The 23,810-nt window shown below is 43.2% G+C and overlaps 1 protein-coding gene across 1 annotated transcript in view; it reads right to left on the bottom strand.

Moving 5' to 3' along the window:
• Positions 1-4,883: 4,883 nt before the first annotated feature.
• Positions 4,884-23,810, bottom strand: part of LOC137561287 (dual oxidase maturation factor 1-like) — a 46,013-nt gene continuing 27,086 nt past the window's right edge. Inside the window, exons 5-7 of the mRNA XM_068272548.1 lie at positions 17,863-18,076; positions 16,282-16,496; positions 4,884-6,851 (exon numbers count right to left, since the gene is read on the bottom strand). Of these exons, the coding sequence (XP_068128649.1) occupies positions 6,676-6,851; positions 16,282-16,496; positions 17,863-18,076 (605 nt within the window). The 3' untranslated portion in view covers positions 4,884-6,675. The remainder of the gene's footprint in view (positions 6,852-16,281; positions 16,497-17,862; positions 18,077-23,810) is intronic.

Here is a 23,810-nt window from a genome sequence, read left to right as displayed (position 1 = left end):
GTACCTCTTAATGCAGACCCCCTCCTTTTGTGCCCCCCCCCCCTTCTCTCTAGATTGTAAGCTTTTTGCAGAGCCCTACCTCCTTAAAGAGAACCCGAGGTGGTATTTACTAATACTATTGGGGCACAGAGGCTGGTCGTGCACACTAAGACCAGCCTCTGTTGCCCCATCGTGTGCCTCCATGTCCCCCCTGCTCGCCGCTATAGACCCCGCAGAGCTGGCGACACGCAGCGTGTCGCCAGCACAATGTTTACCTTAGCGCTGTCTGTCAGCGCCGCTCCCCCGCCTCCTCCGCATCGGCACACCCGCCCGTGTCCCTTCCCTCCCGCTGATAGGAGGGAAGTGACGCGGGCGGGTAGCGGCGATGCGGAGGAGGCGGGGGAGCGGCGCTGACAAACAGCGCTAAGGTAAACATTGTGCTGGCGACACACTGCGTGTCGCCAGCACTGCGGGGTCTATAGCGGCGAGCAGGGGGGACATGGAGGCACACGATGGGGCAACAGAGGCTGGTCTTAGTGTGCACAACCAGCCTCTGTGCCCCAATAGTATTAGTAAATACCACCTCGGGTTCTCTTTAAGTATCATACTTGACTCTACCCACAGAATAATGTGAACTTGTATTATTGGGACTACTACTCTAGTGTATGATCTGGCATTGTGTATCTTATTGCTTATTACCTGTGTTGTGCTGTTGGTCACCCCTGTTTTCATTGTCAGTAACCTTATTCATTGTCCAGCTCTGTGTAATATGTTGGCGCTATGTGAATCCAATAAATGATAATAATAATAATCTGCTGTGTGCTGGGGAAGAAGCTCACACTTTACTGGCAATAAGGGCCATCAAGATATAGCCAGCCTTCAATATATTTAATACAAAATGATAGATGTGTAATGCTCAAGACTTTGTACATGGCTAATTAATATAAAATGACTATTGTAGTCATTGATAGGTTTACACGTGCTTTCATTCTCATTTTACAGTCTGTTGATTTGCAGGCCCAACTGCTTTCACCATCATTTTTATTGTTGCTGCAATCTTTGTTGTTAGCTGATGATTTCCCATGGAATCCGGAACACTTATGCATTACACTACACACTATAAATAAACATACAGACACCACACCAAAATGCAACACATTTTATAATTGCTTTAATGAAATGATAATTGTGAGGCATAACTAGAGACATAGCTATAAAATGTGGGTTGTGGTATAATGTTACCTTGCTGAACAGGAAGTGAAAACTCTGTATACATTTCATGAATGTGTAAAACACAATTCCAGGAGATAAAGCTTCCCTTCCTCTCCGTCTTGTCGTTCACATGGAAAAGGGGCTTGGCAAGAGGAGGGGAAAGTTGTTGGCATCCCTCTTGTGCACAGCACCCTCCATCAGGGGCGTAACTAGAAATCACCGGGCCCCCCTGCAAAAACTTGGATGAGCCCCCTCCCCCCGGGCCCGCTCAGGGCCATTTTGGGGGGAAGGAGGGGGTGCAGCATGAGGGGAGATCATTGGCCGCCCCTTCCTCACCTCCGGTTCTCTCCTCAGCACTCCCCCTCTAGCGACCAGCATTAATCGGCAATAGGAGCAGTGGTGGCAGGAACACAAGCATACCTCCATGCTTCCACCGCAGAGGTGTGATGTCTAAGCGTCTGAAGCTACTTCCTGTTTATCAGGAAGTAGCGTGTCGCACTTAGACATCGGACCTCCGCGGTGGAAGCATGGATGTATGCTTGTGTTCCTGCCACCACTGCTCCTATTGCCGATTAATGCTGGAGGGAAGCACTGAGGGATGAACCTGAGGTGAAGGGGGGTTGCCCCCCTCTCCACCAATGAGGGTGCCAATGCTCTTTCAACTCGTGCTGCCGCTCCTCCTGAGCGGGCCCCAGAGGTGTCATGAGCCCCCCTGTGGGTGCAGGGGCTGCAGCCCCTATTGTTATGCCGCTGCCCTCCATGTCATAGACCCAGAATTCCTAACTCAGTCACAAATTACCACCAACAGTGCATGTTTTGCACAAAACCACAAATGTTCACAGGTGCGGTAATTAGTGTCTTATCAGAGCTCCTTAAAGGATACTAGAGCCAAAATCAATATGAGAAATGGGGGGAGCAGGCATATATCATGAGCTGTCCTGATGCTCAACCCCCCCTTCTCCATTCTGCCCCTCTGCTGCCTCTAAATGCCCTCTGACACCCTCTTCCGGTTGCCTGGGTCGGACATCACTGCCCCTGTTCTGGCCCGGCTGTGTGCATCCTACAGTGCGCAACCGTGGGCAGGAGTGCTCTGAGCATGCACATGACGTGACAGGCGCAGCCAGGTCAGCGCAGGCGCAGTGATGTCCAAACTACATGACCGGAAGAGGGTGCTGGAAGGTATTTAGAGGTAGTGGCTTGGAAGAACAGAGAACGGGGGGAGCGGTGAGCATCAGGAAAGCTCACCATACATGCCTGCTCCCCCCGTTTCTCATATTGATTTTGGCTCTGGTATCCTTTAACTACCTGTTGGAGGCACTTGAGGACAGATTTGAGAAACCCTGGCATAGACCATGCAGCTGATATTATTCAGGCGATGGATCCCTAGGCTAGCCAGCTCAGCTATTCTGATATTACCGCCTTGCATGGATAACAAGGAGTTAAAAGTGACCAGGGCTGGGGTTGGTGAGATACTTTATTTCTTAATACAAAATAATAAAAATCTCATAGCATCCTAAATGATGGTACTGTATTAGAGCAATGACTATTAAAACTAGAGAGAGTGTATGAAAGGTAGAGTAGTGTATGCTTGTTCACACAGAGATTGGTTGGAGACCAGTTACAGTCATTCATCTGTGCCTATTGTTCTGAAGGGACATACAAATGCAACTCATTCTATATTATTAAGCGTTAATCTACTAGCTGGTTATGAACATTTTTTTTTTAATCTTTCATGGATCTCCTGTACCAAGGAAGCCTTAGATACCCTCACCTTCAGCATCATCATAGCCCACCTAGTAGTTACACTTATACAAACATCAAATTGTGGCAATTTCATTTAGTTACTTTTTACTATGATGTAATGTATCATGTATGTATGTATCTATGCTACAGTTCATATATATGAAACTAAACAAAAAAGAAGTCCTTGGAGCACAATTATTGTTATTATTTATTTATATAGTGCCTAGTTCCTCAACTGTCCCTCAGATGAGTTCACAGTCTTATCCCTACCATCGTCATATGTCCATTGAAGTCTAGGGAACATTTTTACCGGGAAGCCAATTAACTTATCTGCATGTTTTTGGGGTGTTGGAGGAAACCGAAGTGATGGAAGGAAATCAACGCAGACACGGGGAGAACATATGAACTCTGTGCAGATACTCTCACTGCAAGATGAGAGTGCTGTCCAGTACACTACCGTGTCATCTACTGTGTGTATAGATAGTCATGTGCTACAATGCTGATATATGTATATAATTTAAAGAATTCAAAGTCTATTTCAGCCACATATGCTAAGCACATGGCATTCTTGCTAGCTTTGGACATTGTCATTCAGCTATTATAGCATTCAGATCTGACCTACTTTACTCCAGTGTCCCTATTATAGATATTTCCTCACTTCCTGCCCCAGTGCCTAGGCACCAGTCATGTAGATATAGCTATAATTTCAATTAGTCAAAACAATATTTAAAGTGTCTTAGTATATTATTAATGATATTGGTGCCAAGGTCAATGCCTTTATCACAAGTGTTACAATGTAGGCCTGCTTAATCTTCCCTACCAGGAAATCCCAGATTTGCAAAAGAACTGTGCGTGCAGCAGAGTGCAAACCACAACTACACCACCCACAGTAAGCCACTCACACTGAGCTGCCACCCACACCAAGCTGCCACTTACACTAAGCTACCACCCACAGGTGCATCCATGCATACTTAAAGGTCAGCTTTTGCAAAAACCCTAAAATTGTATATGTTAACATATACAAATAAGAAGTTTATTTCTTCCAGAGTAAAATGAGCCATAAATTACTTTTCTCCTATGTTGCTGTCACTTACAGTAAGTAGTAGAGATCTGACAGAACTGACAGGTTTTGGACAGGTCCAGCTTTCCATAAGGGATTCTCAGCATGGCCTTTATTCTTTATAAAGACACTCCCTGAAAAAGATTTATACAAAGATGCTGGCCAGCCTCCCTGCTCACCGTACACTTTTTTGGCAGCTGGACAGAGCAACTGCCATTCACTAAGTGCTTTTGAAAATAAAGAAAACCCTGAGACCCCCCAATAAGGAGATGGGCTAGTCCAAAACGTGTCAGTTCTGTCAGATCTCTACTACTTACTGTAAGTGACAGCAGCAGAGAAAAGTAATTTATTGCTCATTTTACTTTTAAGAAATATACTTCTTATTTGTATATGTTTACATATATTTTAAATTTTAAGATTTTAGCGGCAAAGGTCCATTAAGAATGCACAGACACACCTTCAACTGTGTGCATTCACTACAACCACCGCACTAAACCTCCACCTACACTAAACCGCTGCCCACAACGGCACCACTCACAATAAGCAGCCTCCTACACTAAGCCACCGCCCACAGGTGCTTCCGGGTCTGTACATATTTACAACCTTTGGCTAGTATATACGGTAGGATGAATTTGAAATGATACTGGTCACAATCCTTGTATTATAAAAAAGATGACAGTTGCCAAGTTGTCATGCTGATCTCTTGGCTTCCAGATCCGTGCATACTTACAACTGGGAGTAAATAAAATAATGATGAGTAACGCATTTTGATTAATTTTATTCTTCGTTTTTTACTTTATTTAGCTATAACAGACTTTTTTGCAACTTTTATTGAAAATACATTTAACATTCACAACTAATGATAAATGAAGTAAACTTTCACACTGCTTACATTGTAATTTCATAGTGAAGAAATCTTGTCAATACTTATATGTTTCTACATGGATTTAGTAAAATATATTACATAAAAAAAATAAAATTAAGTGTACATAACCTGAAATGATTCCTTTGACCTAGAGTACATTCATCCTAGATTGTCACATCTTTAAAGCTAGTGCTGATCGTGTTTGATCATTTTGCTTCCTTGAAATTTTGCGGTACCTTTGCAATTATGATTTGGATTGTAATTACGATTTTTGTAGGTACTTTTGATTTAACCACTTAAGGACCACGGGCTTAAACTCCCCTAGTGACCAAGCCATTTCTTACAAAATAGGCCACTGCAGCTTTAAGGCCTCACTGCAGGGCCGTACAACTCAGCACACAAGTGATTCCCCCCCTTTTCTGCCCATCAACAGAGATTTCTGTTGGTGGGCTCTGATCGCACCCAGGATTGTTTGTTTATTTATTATGAATATTTTTTTTTTATAAAAAACCCAATTTTAAAAATTATTTTTGTAACAGTCCCTCCCTCCCTCTGCCAGCCTATGACAGCGTTCAGCTGTCATAGGCTTCAGCCAATGAGAGCTAATTGCTCTCCAGCGTCCCACGGTAGTGCTGTACACAGTGAATAGAAGGGTTTTTTTGCCATCTAAAAGTCACCTAGTGGCAATCGCGGCTGGGAGGCTGATGACAGAGCAGAGCTCTGTCATTCAAGAGGAGATGTGCGCGTATCAGTACACGCGATCTCCTGCAAAACACGCCCACAAGACCTTACACTGATCGGCGTTAGCTGGTCCTGGGGCTGTCGCCGCGGTTACTCCCATCGGCGTGACACGGTCCTCAAGTAGTTAAAGTAATTTTGCATCATGTTTGCAAGTTGTGCTTACTGTAGATGCATTTAAGTCTATGAACTTGACAAAACACATTTTCGCATAAGTGCATTGAAGTCTATGGACATGACAAAATACATTTTTGCATAAGTGCATTAAAGTCCATAGACATGAGAGAAAACACATTTTGGAATTTTCGCATAAAAGCATTGAAGTTTTTGGGCATGAGGAAACATATTTCTGCATAAGTGCATTGAAGGTTTTAGGCGTAAGAAAGCAAATTGTTGCATTTCCACATGAATCCATTGAAGTCTACAGGCATGAGAAAACAGTAGCGACTCCATTCTACTGCGCAGGTGCAGCCGTGATTGCACAGGTGCAGCGCAGTCACACTCGTGCCAGAAGAGGAGCAAGGCCATGATGTTAAGGAGGGTCCTGGTGAGAGGTGGCAGGAGCGAGGAGGAGCCATCAGAAAAGCCTCTATAAAATCCAGAGGCTTCTCTCTTCCTAGGTAAGTATTCCCTTTTTGACCTGAGATGGGTTCACTTTAGAACAAGGGTGCGGGCTCATCCTGTCAATAAATGTGAAGCAGGTTCCACACTGCCTCTCCTCACTGTACACACAAATGCTTCATGCCATAAAAAAGATTTATGAGCGTGGAAGAGTCCTTTATACACCAGGTCAATGCTTCCAGGTGCAATGGGTGTTAAAAATGTACCCATTGCTGTATCTTGCTCATAGCTGGGTCCAATGGTTTTTATCTATGCTGTTTGCTGCACACCTGGTTGGTTTCTGAACACTTTGTAAAAATGTAACAACAAAACATAAATATTACAAAAATACACATTCTGATTTCCCCTGGAGGAGTCAGAGATATCGAGAAACACTAATCTGTAAACACAAAAGTCCACCAGCTTGAAACTGACGTCCTCTCGGCAGGCACGAAATTCCAAGCAAGTAGAATAGTCTTTATAACATTTCGCTTATTGTGACATCTTTATTGTCATTCACAGCAACGCTGTCCTCATTGTTACAGTGGTTACATGACTCTTCAGTCTCTTTATAGTTGAATAAACGCCGTAAGAAGTCTGGTCTCAGTAAGTGTAGCGTCAGAAGCACAATGCTAATTACAAGGCAGAGCAAACCTGAAAGAGAGAGAAAAAATATATACATCTTGTTACTAATAGGTATTATTAAGTATTGAAATGATAGCTGAAGCTTCTCCACACCATGCATGATTACTGGTATTTCATATTATTAGGAAAATGCACACCTTAAAGCGGACTTGAACTCAGAACTTCCTCTCTGCTGTAAAGGATAAGCAACATTATAATAACCTTTAAAGAAAAACATTTCTTCATTAAAGCTGATACAAATCCTGCAATAAATCTGCAGTGTGTCTACTTCCTGTTTTTATGGAACCAGACATAGGGTTAACATCCTGTGTTTACAAGTTAGCTGTTTTGCCGAGGCAACCATCTAACAGCTTAGACATCAGATGTGTAATCTGTAATTAGTCACAGAAGAGAGGGAATGGACAGGTTAAACTCTCAAAATACATGCCGTTTGCATTTCTCTGTTTTCCTTCTGTCCTGTGGAAGAGTTTAGGTCCACTTTAGCCTGTTCGGGACCACATGTAGTTAAAATCAAACCACTTGTGGTTGCCTAAAGGCTCATACACACATCAGACTATAGTCTTTGGAAAATGAAAGATCACAGACCAATCATACCACCCTTCATGTAGTATGAGAGCCATACCTTCACTCAGTCTTTTCTATGGAGCTGAACTCCCCATCAGAAAAAAATCTTTGCAAGATGCTGCACACACAGATGCTGTACATATGCAACAGATCAGTTCCTGCAAAAGATCTGTTCCTGCCAAAGATCCGTTCCTGCAAATTGCATTCATAGTCTATGAGATCTGCAGATCCTCATACACACCTTGTTTAACTGACATTCATTTGCAGATCAGACAATCATCTGCAGATCTGAAAATCCATCCTGGTGGATCTGATCTGCAGATGAATGTCTGTTAAACAAGGTGTGTATGATGATCTGCAGATCTCATAGACTATGAATGCATTTTGCAGGAACGGATCTTTTGCAGGAACTGATCTTTTGCAGATACTGATCTTTTGAATGTCTACAGCATCTTTGTGTGCAGCATCTTGCAAAGATTTCTGTCTGATGGGGAGTTCAGCTCCATAGAATAGACTGTGAAGGTATGGCTCTCATACTACATGGAAGGGGGTAAAATTGGTCTGTGATCTTTCATTTTCCAAAGACTATGGTCTGATGTGTGTATGAGCCGTTAGCCTGATGTAGCATAGTTTTAATGCCACCCGATCCTAAACTCAGGATGCAATAACGCATCCCCTGCATCCATCCTGTATTTTTCTGAATATGCTTATCGGGTGATCTGATATTGCAGTTGCAGTTATTTTATCGTGACTCTAATGAAGCTGTCGAAATGCACATGGCAGCTAGACAGTTTTCAATTCTTTAAAAGTAAAAAAGATGACAGTCTCCTTATTTCTCCGATTACACATGCCGTAAAACGCAACAGCATTATTCTGGATTAGGAAACCTATCATGTAAAAATATGAAGGCTGATGTAATGTTGGCTTGCTGCCAATATTACGAAAGTCATTTATGCAATATCTGCAATGTACCTGCAAATATGTTCTGGAACATACTGAGAAAGGACTAATTATTGCGAAAAACAGATCTTATGGATGATCTGCCAAAACAGGCTTACTTATGACAAGGCAGAGAAAAGTGAGGCACTCCCAAACTATCACCATATCTTTATTTATTATAAAAAAATATGTCTCACATATAAATACTTTCAATTTGCCACTGTCTGCCAGTAGGAGGAGCTCCAGAGCAAAGAGATGTATGGGATTTTTTTTTTTGCTCTGGCGTCATAAAATCCAGCCGGGGTTCTGATCTTTCTTCATTCAACACAAAACTAAAATATTTTTCCTAGAGTTCAGCTTTAAAAATTGTTATAATAGACACTGACCGAATAAAAGGGAAGTACTAAGGAATAATCAATACTACACTCTAGTCCTTAAAGGATACCCAAAGTGACATGTGACATGATGAGATAGACATGGGTATGTACAGTGCCTAGCACACAAATAACTATGCTGTGTTCCTTTTTTTCTTTCTCTGCCTGAAAGAGTTAAATATCAGGTATGTAAGTGGCTGACTCAGTCCTGACTCAGACAGTAAGTGACTACAGTGTAACCCTCACTGATAAGAAATTCCCCTTTTAATCTCTTTCTTGCTTTCAGAAGCCATTTTCTGCTAGAAAAGTGTTTTATAGTTGGAATTTCTTATCAGTGAGGCTCACACTGTAGTTACTTCCTGTCTGAGTCAGGACTGAGTCAGCCACTTACATACCCGATATTTAACTCTTTCAGGCAGAGAAAGAAAAAAAGGAACACAGTATAGTTATTTGTGAGCTAGGCACTGAACATACACATGTCTATCTCATCATGTCACATGTCACTTCGGGTATCCTTTAAGAGAAGCCCTATACAGGGATGCTCAAATCCGACTCGGATGAAGTCCGGAAAGTTGTTATCCGGATTTCATCCAATTAAATTCAAATCACCTGTGCGGGGTGGGTAGGGGGTGTTAATCTTACCTATCTGACATCTTACTAGGTCTGTCCCTCGGCGCCTCCCACGATGCGATCCACGCACGTCACTTAACTACAAACACTCCTCCTTCAACCCGGAAGGAGGAAGTGTTTGTAATCACGTGACCACCGCCTGGACCGCATCGTGGGAGGCGCTGAGGGATGGACCTAAGAAGGCGTCAGATAGGTAAGACTAACCCCCCTGCCCACCTCGCACAGGTAATTTGAATTTAATAGGATGAAATCTATATAACAACTATCCGGATTTAATCCAAGTCAGATTTGAGCATCCCTGGCCCTATAGGTACATATAAAAAGCTGGTAACTTTAATATTTAAAATAACTAAGTTTGAATCAAACAAGACTCCACCGTCGTGAATGATCTACCATGAAGCCACTCAAATAGGGATCTCAACTCCAGTGGTGCTCATCCAGATTCCGGATATCCGAATTACCTGGATAATCCGAACTTTTTCCACTATCTGACTCGGATTCGGATTCCGGATACATGGGCCAAATCCGGAATGCTGTATCCGGATTGGCAGCGGTATTCAGATAGGAATTCGGATATCCGGTCGGATATCCAGATCCGGGTACTGTAACTATGGAGAATGACGTCCATGACGTCACTGAGCAAATCAGAGGGCTCACAGCAGAAGCCCTAGCAACCAATCACAGAAGAGAACCCTGTTCAGCCCCTACTGACCTCATTGAGCCAATCAGAGGGCTCCCAGCCTAAGCCCTAGTACCCAATCACAGAAGGGAGCCCTGGCCAGCCCCCCTGTATATTAAGGAGGGGTCCCAGGATGAGACATATCGTCCTTGCTTGTGACTGCTCACTGAGAGACATGCTCCAGTGCTGCTGGCCTAGCAAGTGCTGTATACAGTGATAAACCTAAAGCTGTTCAGTGATTAACACCTTCACTATCACTACACTATTGTTCTATTGTTTATTAGGTAGCTAGCGTGATTTCATTCAGTGACAGTCAGAGTGTGTGCTGCAGGCCTGCTGCACCAGCTGCTAGGTCCTGTCCTGTGTCTGTGTGTGTGCTATGCACAGACCAGGCCAGCTGCTGGCCTGCTATTAGCCTTAGCTACAGTATAGGTTAGGGAATAGGATTACTGTGTTATTTTGTAGTTAGTACTGCAGTCAGTGCTAGTTAGTTGTTAGAGTAGTACTACTGTGTTAGCTTACTACAGAACTGCTGTGCTGCTGAGCAGTGCCAGTGTGACAGTTAGTGTGCACTAGTGTCTTCTCCTCTGCTGTCTGACTCTCATTCCATGCTGATTTGCTTTAAAGTCCAACCCCGATTTTAATAAAGTACAAGTACCCCACATCATGTGGCTGAAGCAAGCTGGAGCACAAGAACCCCCTCTGTCACTACTGCCAACACTGAGGCCTGTTCAGGCAGCCAATCCTCAGTGGCCTCCTCTGCTCCCTCCATCGCTTCCCGTGCAAGAAAAAAACGCCGCCAGACCCTGTTGGGTGAGTCTTTCCCTGTTGTTGGCAAGAGGTGGACATGAAGTGGCTGGGAATCACTATGCCTGCCTTACCACCGTTTACCACCACCACCACAACCTCCTGGCTCCTCCTGATTAACTATTACTAACTAAGCCGTCTGGTTAACAATTTTTTCTACAGCCGTGGTACCACCAACGGTACGTGCCACGTACACGTGCCACTTGGCACGTGGCACTTGGCATTTGACACGTGGCACTTGGCACATGGCACTTGGCACGTGACACTTGGCACGTTCCAAGTGCCACGTGCCAAGTGCTACGTGCCAAGTGCCACGTTCCAAGTGCCACGTGTCAAGTGCCACATGCCAAGTGCCAAGTGCCACGTGCCAAGTGCCACGTCTGGCATGCTCCTGGCAGACGTTACACCTGCATCTGCTGCATTGCCCTGCTCCTGATGCCTGTCCTGCTCCCACCGCCAGGGTGCCACAGGCCACTGATACCACCTATATTTAACCCAAAACACAATTGCTGCGTCATTTTTTGGAGGTGGCCGGCTGTCATGTCCCAGTTGTGTGGTTGGACTTTGGACACAATGTGGGCTGCACGACCGCTGTCTGGAACCTAGTCCTGATGTTAATTTACAGCCATTTTTTTGGGGGGGGGGGGGGATTTTAAGTCCCCACATAATCAATTAGTGTTTCCCTTTAAAAAACATGATTCTACATGCCTCATTTACCCTAAAAAACGTTTTAGAAGCAATTTAAAGGCCATTTCCGTTTTTCTATGCGGATATCCGAATCCGCCCGGATATCCCGGATACTGGGTCCGGATATCCGATTCTATTCGGATAGCAAAAAGTTTGGATTCAGATATCCGATCTGGATATCTGGGTACCCGGATCTGAATCAATTCGGATTTTAAAAAGGGGTATCCGAGCACCCCTGCTCAACTCAAAAACTAAAAACCTGTGGGGGTCCTTGCTTATCCCCCTCCACTTTTATAAGTATCACAAAGTGGGGTGTAGCTATCCCACAAATGCCCCCTTCATTTATATAGCCCAAGCCAAAGCTCTGACGTGGGCTATATATATGATGGGGGGGGGGGGCATTTTGTAAATTGTTGGTATGTGTATGTTTGTATAGCAATTGTATATAATGTATAGCACCTTGTGAGGAAGCCGTTTAGGTGAAACATGGTCATGTTAAGGTCTATGAACAGCACTATGCACTTTTGTTAACTCTGTCTATGTGTTTGCCCATCATGTTTTAGACGGATGTGTGTGTGAGGTAGTATCTTTGGGGGTCTGCCACTGACTGTCAGCTAGTCTGACTTACGCTAATCAGGGTACTGACCATCTCTTCTCACTCCCATCCAGTGAAATTTTCAACCTTTCTGTGGGATAGCTACACCCCATTGCTTGATACTTATAGAAGTGAAGGGGGATGATCACAGACGCAGAACGCTTTTGCGGACCAGAACGCGAAGAAAAATACGCGTGGCCAGGGCTGTCGGGCCTGTCAGCGAAAATGAAACTAGCTGGCGGTGGGGGACCGGAGACTCCGTGAGTGACTGCAAGGGCACGGGGCGGCTGCAAGGGGCTGGTAAAAGCTCCAGGCAAGTAAAACTGATTTTTTATTCCTGGCTTAAAGAGGAATTGTCGCGAAATCTTAAATTTTTAAACACATACAAATAAGAAGTACGTTTCTTCCTGAGTAAAATGAGCCATAAATTATTTCTCTCCTATGTTGCTGTCTTTTACAGTAGGTAGTAAAAACCAGCAGGTTTTGGGTTAGTCCATCTCTTTATGGGGGATTCTCAGCATGGCCTTTATTCTTTATAAAGACATTTCCTGAAACAGATTTATACAAAGATGCTGGCCAGCCTCATTGCTCGCTGCACACTATTTTGGCAGATGGACGGAGCAACTGCCATTTACTAAGTGCTTTTAAAAATAAAGAAAACCCTGAGAACCCCCCTATGAGAAGATGGGCAAGTCCAAAATCTGTTGGTAATGTCAGATTTCTACTACTTACTGTAAGTGACAGCAACATAGGAGAAAAGTAATTTATGGCTCATTTTACTCGGAAAGAAACATACTGCTTATTTTTGTATGTTTACATGTATTTTAAATTTTAATATTTTTGCGACAGAGGTCCTTTAAGTGTCCCTTTAAGTTTCAGAGATGCCACAGTAAAATATTATGCTGTTAGGGTGCCATCTAGTGTTGAAAGGCAGATTTGAAAAGTGGAACACCTGGAAAAAAGTGCATAAAAAATATGTACTGAATTTTTAAACTCAAAAATGCATTTTTCATCAGTTACAACTTACAGTGTGAAAATGCTTGATACAGGTAAATAATATATATTTCTTCTGGGCTAGAAGTGGATTTCATCTTGCCCCCGAGCTAGTTTCCAGAGCCCCCCAGGTCCCTCCCTAAGTGTATAGTGGTCCCCAGGGCCCTGCAGAGAATCTGGCAGTGGAGAGACTAACTTGTCCAGACATTGCTCCTCCATTAGTTTGTGCCCATTGGCTGCATCTTTTCATTACATGTATCGAGTCACTGAGAAGAGGCGTCAATGGGGATGAATACGGGAGCACAGAGACGTATGAAGGAGTGTGCCAGCTTGATAGGTGAGTCACCCTGCTGCTGAATAATCTAGGGAGAAGTGGGGGGTCTGCTATCTGGCTCTGGGTGCCCTGAGGCAGAAGCAAAGGGGCCTAATGCCACTTAAACGGCTTCATATTATTATTGCACAGGGCCTCACTTAGCCTAGAACTGGCCCTGTTCATGACAGCCATCAGGTAATATTTTTAAATTAGAATTACATAAAGTGAATTATAGGATTTCTTTTTATTTTGCATTTAGAAACTATGATGTTTTGTTCTTTATGATATTTATAACTATGTTGTAGGTCAGCTTGCCAAGGACTAAGCAGTGATGAGCCATACAGAAATGAAAATAGTAATTGATTATCTGAACAAGCAAAAAAGGATGCCACTTGCTCTATTATCAGTGAAATATAACACAATCAGATGCAACATCTGACATTTACATGCATACCGTATATACTCGCATATAAGCCGACCCCCCAACTTTTACTTCAGAAATCAGGGAAAAAAGCATTGACTCGCATATAAGCTGAGGGTAGGAAATGAAGCAGTAGGAGAGGTACAGGTGGAATTTCACATGGAATTTTAGTAATGGTTGTGTGTTTCCTTTAATAGTGACACTGCACCCCTAACTGCTCCTTTTCCCCAAACTGCCATTACTTTTCAACACACTGCTTCTTCTGCACACCAGAGTGCCAATACTGCCCCTATGCAGCTTCTCCTGCACCCCAAACTGTCTGCCACTGTTGCCTTCTATACTTTATCTCCCCCTTCCCCTTGTGCCCTTCACTGTTCCTCCTGTACCCCCTCCCCCACTACCATTACACACTGCCCCAGTCACCCAGTCAGTGCCACATCTGTACAACACTTCTCCTCCTGCTCCCCACATTGCCATTAATTTATGGGATATGTCCTCAGTTTCCTCTCCACCCCCACCAGACATGGGGTGGCATATTTATTGATCCCCAGCCGCAGACTTGTCCTGAGCTGCGTGCATATTTACAGATCTGTGGATTTGTAATAAATTGGAGACTCTGGGCTGTGCCCCCGTCCCCTCCTCAACCCCACCAGAGCGGCGCTGTGTGACATATTTACTGTACATTCCCCACCCGATGTGCGCAGTGTCTCCGCCGGCATATGGAGAGCGGTGCTTCTTATGCACGCTAATCCACGCCGGCAGAAATCCTCTTTATTGGTCAGTCAGAGACTCATCTCAGTGACGCCACTAGAGGGCATCAAAGCAAATGAGTCTCTGACTGCCCAATAAAGAGGATTTCTGCCAGTGTGGATTAGCGTGCATAAGAAGCACCACTCTCCATATGCCGGCGGAGACACTGCGCACATCGGGTTAGAATGTATGGTAAATATGTCACGCAGCGCCGCTCTGGTGGGGGTGAGGAGGGGCCGGGGGCACAGTCTAGAGTCTCCAATTTATTTGCAGTGCAAATCCACAGATCTGTAAATATGCGCGCAGCTCAGGTTGGATTGGGGAGTGGACGGGGACACAGCTCACAGTCACCACTTTGTTTGCAGGGCAAAACCGCGGCCGGGGATCAGTAAATATTCCGTGCTGCTCTAGTGGGGGACTGGTGACACATAGTGACTTGCATATAAGCCGAGACCCCCACTTTTGGGACACTTTTTTTGTCCCAAAAATTCGTCTTACATGCGAGTATATATGGTATGTATTTATTTATTTTTATTTTATATATTCATATGCAGATAAAGCCTCTACCACTTACTATACATTCCATTTAAAGCAAGTCTGCAGGGGGGGGGGGGGGGTTAACTGCCACTTACCCTTGCTTTCACAGTTCTTTAGGGAAAGGGTCTCATGGCTAATGATGCCACTTACTTTCCCTGCAATAGTGGATCCTGGGATGTGTTGCAAGATATTGTCAGAGCAGTAAAGTCTGACCTGTCAATCACCCTCTCTCCACTATTGATATGTGGAGGAGCGTTTTGGCCCAGAGAGGGTTACATTATTCAGGCAGCTGTACTAGTGGATTGGCAGGGAGACACTTGCAGTTCACTTGGAGGGGTGGCCTCTGGTCACATAATTCTCAAAATGTACATATCAATTTATATGAGAATTAGGGTTTAGCTTTTTTTCTCTTTAAGAAAGTAGGCTTTTTGAAACTTCTAGATATTGGTTTTAAAACTTGCCATTTGAAAGAATTTGAGAAAAAAAGTATGGAAGTCAGCAGTGTTTTGAAATATTACAAATCAATCTGTTGGAAGTATAGTATAGGTTTATTTACTGTACAGGAGACATACACTGAATTACAGCAATGTCTGCCCTAGGAAGGCTTGGACCAGACAGGTTTATACTTTGTATACTTTATAAGTATTCAGTCTACCTTGACCACCGATTGGGTCCTAATATATGATCTATCTACGTTAGTGGACAATACAAAACAGCGTAAATGAATACATGAATATTTATGAATATCTAAGTAGGAAAGCTTGTTAGTCATGAACTATCCCATAGATATTTGTAAGGACAATAGTCCACTGTAGTTAAAGTTCAATTAGTCCCAAAGGATACACTGTGTTGTATTTTATCTACAAAATAGCAAAACAATCCCCAGCTGCACTTTCCATTCCCTTGAAGGCTGTGAGAAACTGTGAGAAAGAGAACCTGGTATTTATTCACGGAGAAGAAAATGTATTATACATAAAAAGTGTAGCAAAATGACTTACAGGCGGCCATTTTGTTATATCTCTATTAATTTTACTTCAGCTGCATATCTGATTTGACTTCACCTGGATATGAGCTGCATTATTTACATGTTCACTACATGTATTTTAATTATTTTCAGAGGTAAACATTATTCATATGTAATCATAATTACCTGTAGCAAAACTAATCCAGAACGAAAATCCAAATTTAGTCTGCAGGATAATAGTGCCAAAGTGGATGTTGCATATGGGGACCTGTCTTACTGTTGCATAAGATATAAGTGAAAATATTATGCACACCGCAGTTGCGAACATCATGTAGATTCCATACAAAGGGACTGGTATGCAGAAGAGGACATTGCTAAAAATCCATGAGCAAAATGCACACCTGCAATAACACATAAAAGTAACAAAAGAAAAGCTAAGGATTATTATTTTTCTTGTCCACATTTTCTACAAATTACAGAGCTAGTTGGATTATTTACATCAGATTGCATTATTGAAGAGCATACAAACAATAATAAGACTACACAAAAGAGAAAACTGTGTCAACAACAGCTAGTGACTGGATAGTGCACTAGTCTGTAGTATAAATCCTATAGCAAATAGTGAATTTTGCGGAAACTGCAATTTTTTTCTCGCAAATATATCAACTGGGATATGTATGGATGTATGTGGCTTCTACAAATAATAGAAACAGTTGACGCTCTACTTTCACTTTGGCAGGCACAGATGGCCAATCACCGCCATGTCTGCAAACACAGCAGCGAATTGCGCTTTTTAACCTTCTGGGGACCGCGTGTAGTAAATCCTACGCTGCACTTGTGGCTGTCTAAGCCTGATGTGGCATAGAACTTGCACCACCTGCCATTTCTGCTCCCGATCGTGCGCACCCAAGACTAGGGGAGATTAAGCTCCCCTCAGTGATCAGGAGCCATCGCGATTGGCTCCTGATCACTTGATCACTACGATCACTGGCTGATCGCAGTGATCACTATTGGTGGTGGCGGTCTTAGGGGAAGAAGAGGACGGGGACTCATGTTTCCCCAGCGATCGTTGCACCCCTCCGCTCTGGCTGGCATCCCCGCTTGCTCTGCCTTAAGTGTCAGGTCCCAGCTTGATGACATCATCAAGGCAGTGCGAGTGGGGATGTTGGCCAGAGTGGAGGGGGCTAGAGCTGCTCATCGCTGGAGCCTGGGAGGTGAGTAAAGGCTGCTGGAAATACGGGGAACACCTGGCAACACTGGGAACACCATGCCTAGATAACTATACTGGGGATCTGTCTGCTACGCCCCCCCCCCTCCCAAACAGGCCCTCCTGCATGTAAAATGGTCTGGTCCTCAAGGGGGGGGGGGGGAATTAGGCAGGCAGTCCCCAGAAGGTTAAATTAAAAATGGCAAAAATGGCAGAAAAAAAGCAACAAAGCAAACAGTGGAAAGGGCACACAAAAAAAAAAAAAGCGGACAACTGCAAAAAAAAAAAATCTGAAACAATTTTTGCTCGAAAGTCAGAATTTTTACTATATTCAAAAAAATTAATGTAAAAAGAATATTGGCATTTTTGCTCATCACTGTTCTTAACATTATGCTATAAGAAAATCTATGCACAGGTTAAACAAGCATAACTTGGCATATGTTGAATTGCTAACAACTCTATTTAATGCAGAACATTCAATAATTAAACATTAACGTATTGAGTTGTATAATAAATTGTCCAGTATGTGCCAGAAAGTCCTTAAAGTTCATCCATCTTACCACATTAGTATTGATGCGTAATATGTGGAAGCACAGTATTGCTGGTGAAGTTTGCAAGGACTGCTACTGAAAAATTTCTCAGCCACATATAATATTGGACTAGGTAGACCTTTTTCTAAACCTTCACGGTAGTCTTTGTCATACTGGATCCGAGTCTCCCAGGAAAACTTTTCATTGTAATTGATAGTCTCGTTAAGCTGATGAATAGGATGTCCTGCAACAATAAATACAGGATCAATGTTTCAGAGAGATTTGGGTGGATTTGAATTTGCATTTGCATAATATGGGCTCAATATGAAAATAATAATAACAATAATGATAATAATAATAGAAGGTACTTTAAATTATAACTACTTTTTGCATACTGCACAATGGGGGGGGGGGGGTGCAGTGGTGCAGTGGATTTAAATAAAATTGCTGCCTGTTAAGTGACAAAAAGACAAATAAAGATGTTCTCAGTGTAGTCATTTTGAGGAAATGAGCTGTTAAAATTACAGCAACACATATAGGGCTTGATTCACAAAGCGGTGATAACCCAGTTAGAGACTTTAGGCGTGATAACCATTTTATCATGCATAAACTCAGTTTAGGCATGATAAGTTTAGGCATGATAAGTTTAGGCGTGATAAGTTTAGGCATGATAAGTTTAGATAAGTTTAGATCGCAAAGTCCTGTGCGCAAAGCAGCGCCATTAAACTCTATGCGACGTTTCGCGCACCAGACTTTGCTAGCGCAAAACTTTTGATCAGCTGTGCACTGCGGTGCTAACCCAGTTGGTGCTATAGTTATCATGCCTAAACTTATCATGCCTAAGCTTATCATGCCTAAACTTATCACGCCTAAACTTAGGGGCTTTTCACCAGCGTGCTAACAGTTTGCACCGCTTTGTGAATCAAGCTCATAATGAGGAACTATAATAAAATTGCTTCTGAGATTTAAGAAAGCTTCTTCCAACTCTACTGCGCTTATCCTTATGCAAAAAAGTAAAAAAAAAGCTACTACAGATTGAAAAATGCATGTTTTTTGTGACAATATAAAACACAACAGTGTTGCACACTTAAAGGGACACAGCCAGGAATAAAAAAAATCAGTTTTATTTGCCTGGGGCTTTTACTAGCCCCCTGCAGCCGTCCTGTGCCCTTGCAGTTACTCATGGAGCCTCCGGTCCGCCACTGCCAGCTAGCTTCGTTTTCGCTGACAGCCCCTGACAGGGAGTCGGTGGACTTTCTGCGCCTGCGCAGGCCTGGCCACGCATATCCTTCTTCATGTTCCTGTCCTCTATAGCATCCTGCACAGGCACAGGACGCTATTGCGGACGGGAACACAAAGAAAAAAAATACGTGTGGCCAAGTCTGTCAGGCCTGTCAGCAAAAACGAAACTAGCTGGAGACGGGGGGGGGGGGGGGGGGGGGGGGGGGGCTGAGGCTCTGTGAGTGACTGTGTGTAACAAACCTACCTTCCAGTGGCGAGTCCCACAAATTCTCCCGCGGCGTCTCTGGCAGGACTGGCTCTCGTACTGGGTCTTCTGCTCTGCTGTCCTCCATTGGCATCCCCAGCACCCCTGAGGCGGTGCATCAAGGTGCGAGCATGCGCAATGCGGCCAGATGGACGTGCGCGAGGCAGGGCAGCCTTTACAGGCTGAGAAGGCGTGTCTAATGGGTGTCAGCTGTGATGACATCAGCTGACACCTTTTTTTGCAGGAGGTGCTGTCCATTCTGGGGGTAAGCTTTTGCTCTGCATCTTAAATACTTAAGGCCAGGGTAGTCGTTTGCTCATCGGCCTTGATACTAATCGTTTAGCTGGTTCTTGGTCCTTATCCTAGTGAGAGTTTTTGAGAGCTACATTTATATATTGTGCACTCCGCGATATATACAGTGGATTGCAAAAGTATTCGGCCCCCTTGAAGTTTTCCACATTTTGTCACATTACTGCCACAAACATGCATCAATTTTATTGGAATTCCACGTGAAAGACCAATGCAAAGTGGTGTACATGTGAGAAGTGGATCGAAATTCATACATCATTCCAAACATTTTTTACAAATAAATAACTGCAAAGTGGGGTGTGGGTAATTATTCGGCCCCCTGAGCCAATACTTTGTAGAACCACCTTTTGCTGCAATTACAGCTGCCAGTCTTTTAGGGTATGTCTCTACCAGCTTTGCACACCTAGAGACTGAAATCCTTGCCCATTCTTCTTTGCAAAACAGCTCCAGCTCAGTCAGATTAGATGGACAGCGTTTGTGAACAGCAGTTTTCAGATCTTGCCACAGATTCTCGATTGGATTTAGATCTGGACTTTGACTGGGCCATTCTAACTCATAGATATGTTTTGTTTTAAACCATTCCATTGTTGCCCTGGCTTTATGTTTAGGGTCATTGTCCTGCTGGAAGGTGAACCTCCACCCCAGTCTCACGTCTTTTGCAGTTTCCAAGAGGTTTTCTTCCAAGTTTGCCCTGTATTTGGCTCCATCCATCTTCCCATCAACTCTGACCAGCTTCCCTGTCTCTGCTGAAGAAATGCACCCCCCAAGCATGATGCTGCCACCACCATATTTGACAGTGGGGATGGTGTGTTTAGAGTGATGTGCAGCGTTAGTTTTATGCCACACATAGCGTTTTGCATTTTGGCCAAAAAGTTCCATTTTGGTCTCATCTGACCAGAGCACCTTCTTCCACATGGTTTCTGTCCCCCCCACATGGCTTGTGGCAAACTGCAAACGGTACTTCTTATGCTTTCTGTTAACAATGCCTTTCTTCTTGCCACTCTTCCATAAAGGCCAACTTTGTACAGTGCATGACTAATAGTTGTCCTATGGACAGAGTCTCCCACCTGAGCTGTAGATCTCTGCAGCTCGTCCAGAGTCACCATGGGCCTCTTGACTGCATTTCTGATCAGCGCTCTCCTTGTTCGGCCTGTGAGTTTAGGTGGATGGCCTTGTCTTGGTAGGTGTACAGTTGTGCCATACTCCTTCCATTTCTGAATGATCGCTTGAACAGTGCTCCGTGGGATGTTCAAGGCTTTGGAAATCTTTTCGTAGCCTAAGCCTGCTTTAAATTTCTCAATAACTTGATCCCTGACCTGTCTTGTGTGTTCTTTGGACTTTACGGTGTTGTTGTGTTGTTGCTCACGATATTCTCTTAGACAACTTCTGATGCCCTCACAGAGCAGCTGTATTTGTACTGACATTAGATTACACACAGGTGCACTCTATTTAGTCATTAGCACTCATCAGGCAATGTCTATAGGCAACTGACTGCACTCAGATCAAAGGGGGCCGAATAATTATGCACACACCACTTTGCAGTTATTTATTTGTAAAAAAAATGTTTGGAATCATGTATGATTTTCGTTCCACTTCTCATGTGTACACCACTTTGTGTTGGTCTTTCATGTGGAATTCCAATAAAATTGATTCATGTTTGTGGCAGTAATATGACAAAATGTGGAAAACTTCAAGGGGGCCGAATACTTTTGCAACCCACTGCATGTACTCTAGTTAGTCTAGAACTGTGTAATATATATATATATTGTAATTATTATATTGTAATTATCATATTGTGTTCTGTGTATGATCCGGCAAGTTCACCACTCTGATTAAAGTCTCATCCCTTTGTACCTCAGTCATCTGATACACGGTATAGACCTTGGCTAGCCTAATGACCTTGTCTCTGTCTCATCCCTATCTGTACCTCAAATATCTGATCCTATGTGTATGACTTCGGCCTGATTATTGACTTAGCACTTGTCTCAACCCCTTGTACTGTAGCCATCTGATTACCTGTGTATCGATTCTAGCCTGTTATTTGACCTAGCTCTGCATTAGTCCTTCTATACCACACATTTCTGACTTCTTGTGTATGACCTAAGCTATGACCTGACCTCGATTTATTGTATTTCTGTGTGCACGCCAACACCCAGCGTCACGCTGTGAGGGCACAGGATGGCTGCAGGGGGCTGGTAGAAGCCTCAGAAAAGTAAAACTGATTTTTTATTCCTGGCTTAAGTTTCCCTTTAAAAATAATATGAAAATACTTGACAATTACCTGAAAAGTTGACTCAAAGAAAAATGAAGTGGATAATTTCTAAATAATAAATGCAATTTAAAGAAAATATACCACATAGAGTATATTTTCACACAAAAAAATTGCATTGGACAAAACATGTTTTCGCCTCAAAAATAATTTTGCAAATAGTGCCTGCTCATCCCTGATACCCTCCAAATACCCATTATGCGATGTGCATTGAGTCCATGAGGTAACAAATCATTGCACTACCTTCTATTTTCGGCTGGACACTCCTCTCTTTACTTGCTGGAAAACCCAAATTATACAGGCTCTAATTACTGTATAATTAGGCCCTTTCAGTCTAGCCTGCTTTAAATAAGCCACAAAACCTGTGAAATTCACGTGCGTTGGTATATGACAGACAGGTTCCGGATGGAACTGCAATTATTCCTCACACAGGCACATAAACTAATTAGATGCAGTCAGTCTAGCCTGTTTTAAATCATTCATATAACCTGTGTAATTTGTGTGTGCAGGTAGCTGGTCAAAGTGTCCTAAAACAGGGCATAAGTTGTAAACAGTTGTTAGATATTGGTGTATACTCAGCATTAGTTTACTGATATTTATTGTCCTACAGACAGGGGGATAATCAGGAGGCCTCCTACTACAGCAAAATACTAGTGCCGTTGGCCAAACCTTTCGACATGGTTTATTGCAGTTCTACACAATTGTAAGGGCTGTGAAGAAAGGGGAATACCTGACCTGTGTAGATTACAGAATGCTCATGTGAAACGTGCTCTATACTCACCGGTACAGACATTTCCCAATACAGTATCCTAAATATCTACTACTGCAACTGTATTTTATAATGACAGTAATGATAGGCCTGTCCCCATCACGTGATGCTTGTTTATCTCAGACAGACATAACATAATATACAATGACTAACAACATAATATCTCAACTTGACATTGTAAAAAGTAGTAATGACAGACACTCTACAGGTCTTTCCAGTGTTACTTAACCAAACTTTGCAGTACAAAGTATTGGGAGTAGCTAGTGGTGCATAGTAAATTTTAAATGGCCGGAAATTCAACATTTAATTGTTAATGCCCTTATAGTGTTAGAATAGTTGTTAGTGTGAAGCATATAATGAATTATTTACTTGGCGAGTAATCACAATTGTAAAAGTTTCATCCCACCCTGGGAGTCAGTGAGTGACTATACTCCTGATTGTTCAACGCTGGCTTTCATTCTTTGCTTCACTCAAATGGTTGTCTGTGTACATTTATTTTGAGGGGGGAGGTGGGGTGGAAGGGGAGTTATATTGGGCACACATGTTGGAGAGGGGTAGCATGGCAGACTCTATTATTTGTTATTGGGAGGAGCGAATGGGGAATGGTGGTTGCCTGTATAGTCTTTGATTGGTGGGGGTAGCATTGGTCACAGTTATAGGTATTACCCAGCTCCCCATGAAATGTGCACAGGGGACTCCATGGATTCTAGTTATGTTTCTGAGGGGAGGTTATGATTATGCATTAGGAAAAGCATCATTTAGCTATAGAAACAGATGGGGAGAAGTATAGGAAATGCCAAAGAAAACGGTACAGTCAATTGCACTTTACCAATGCTCAAACATTTGGCACAACCAGCACCAAAATACTGCCTCAGCTCCACTAAATGTATCATCCTTATGTATTTCTTGCCAAGTCACCTTAAGCCCTAAGTTAGCAGTATTGTATTAGTAATTATTGAATTTCGTAATCCGTTTGCCCACAAGTGAAGTTACATCTGCCTAAGGAAGGCTTAAGCTGTGTGCACACACACGTCACCTGAGATGTCATTGCTTGTGACAGCATTGGGATCCTCTGTGTTGGCTCTCACTAGGCCATCTGCTATTGTTATTGTATTGAAGTTCCTGTAGTGGGTGACCACTTGCTC

This window comes from Hyperolius riggenbachi, chromosome 3, assembly GCF_040937935.1.
Source record: "Hyperolius riggenbachi isolate aHypRig1 chromosome 3, aHypRig1.pri, whole genome shotgun sequence".
NCBI classification, from domain to species: Eukaryota; Metazoa; Chordata; class Amphibia; order Anura; family Hyperoliidae; genus Hyperolius; species Hyperolius riggenbachi.
This window is presented reverse-complemented; position numbering and strand designations above follow the sequence as displayed.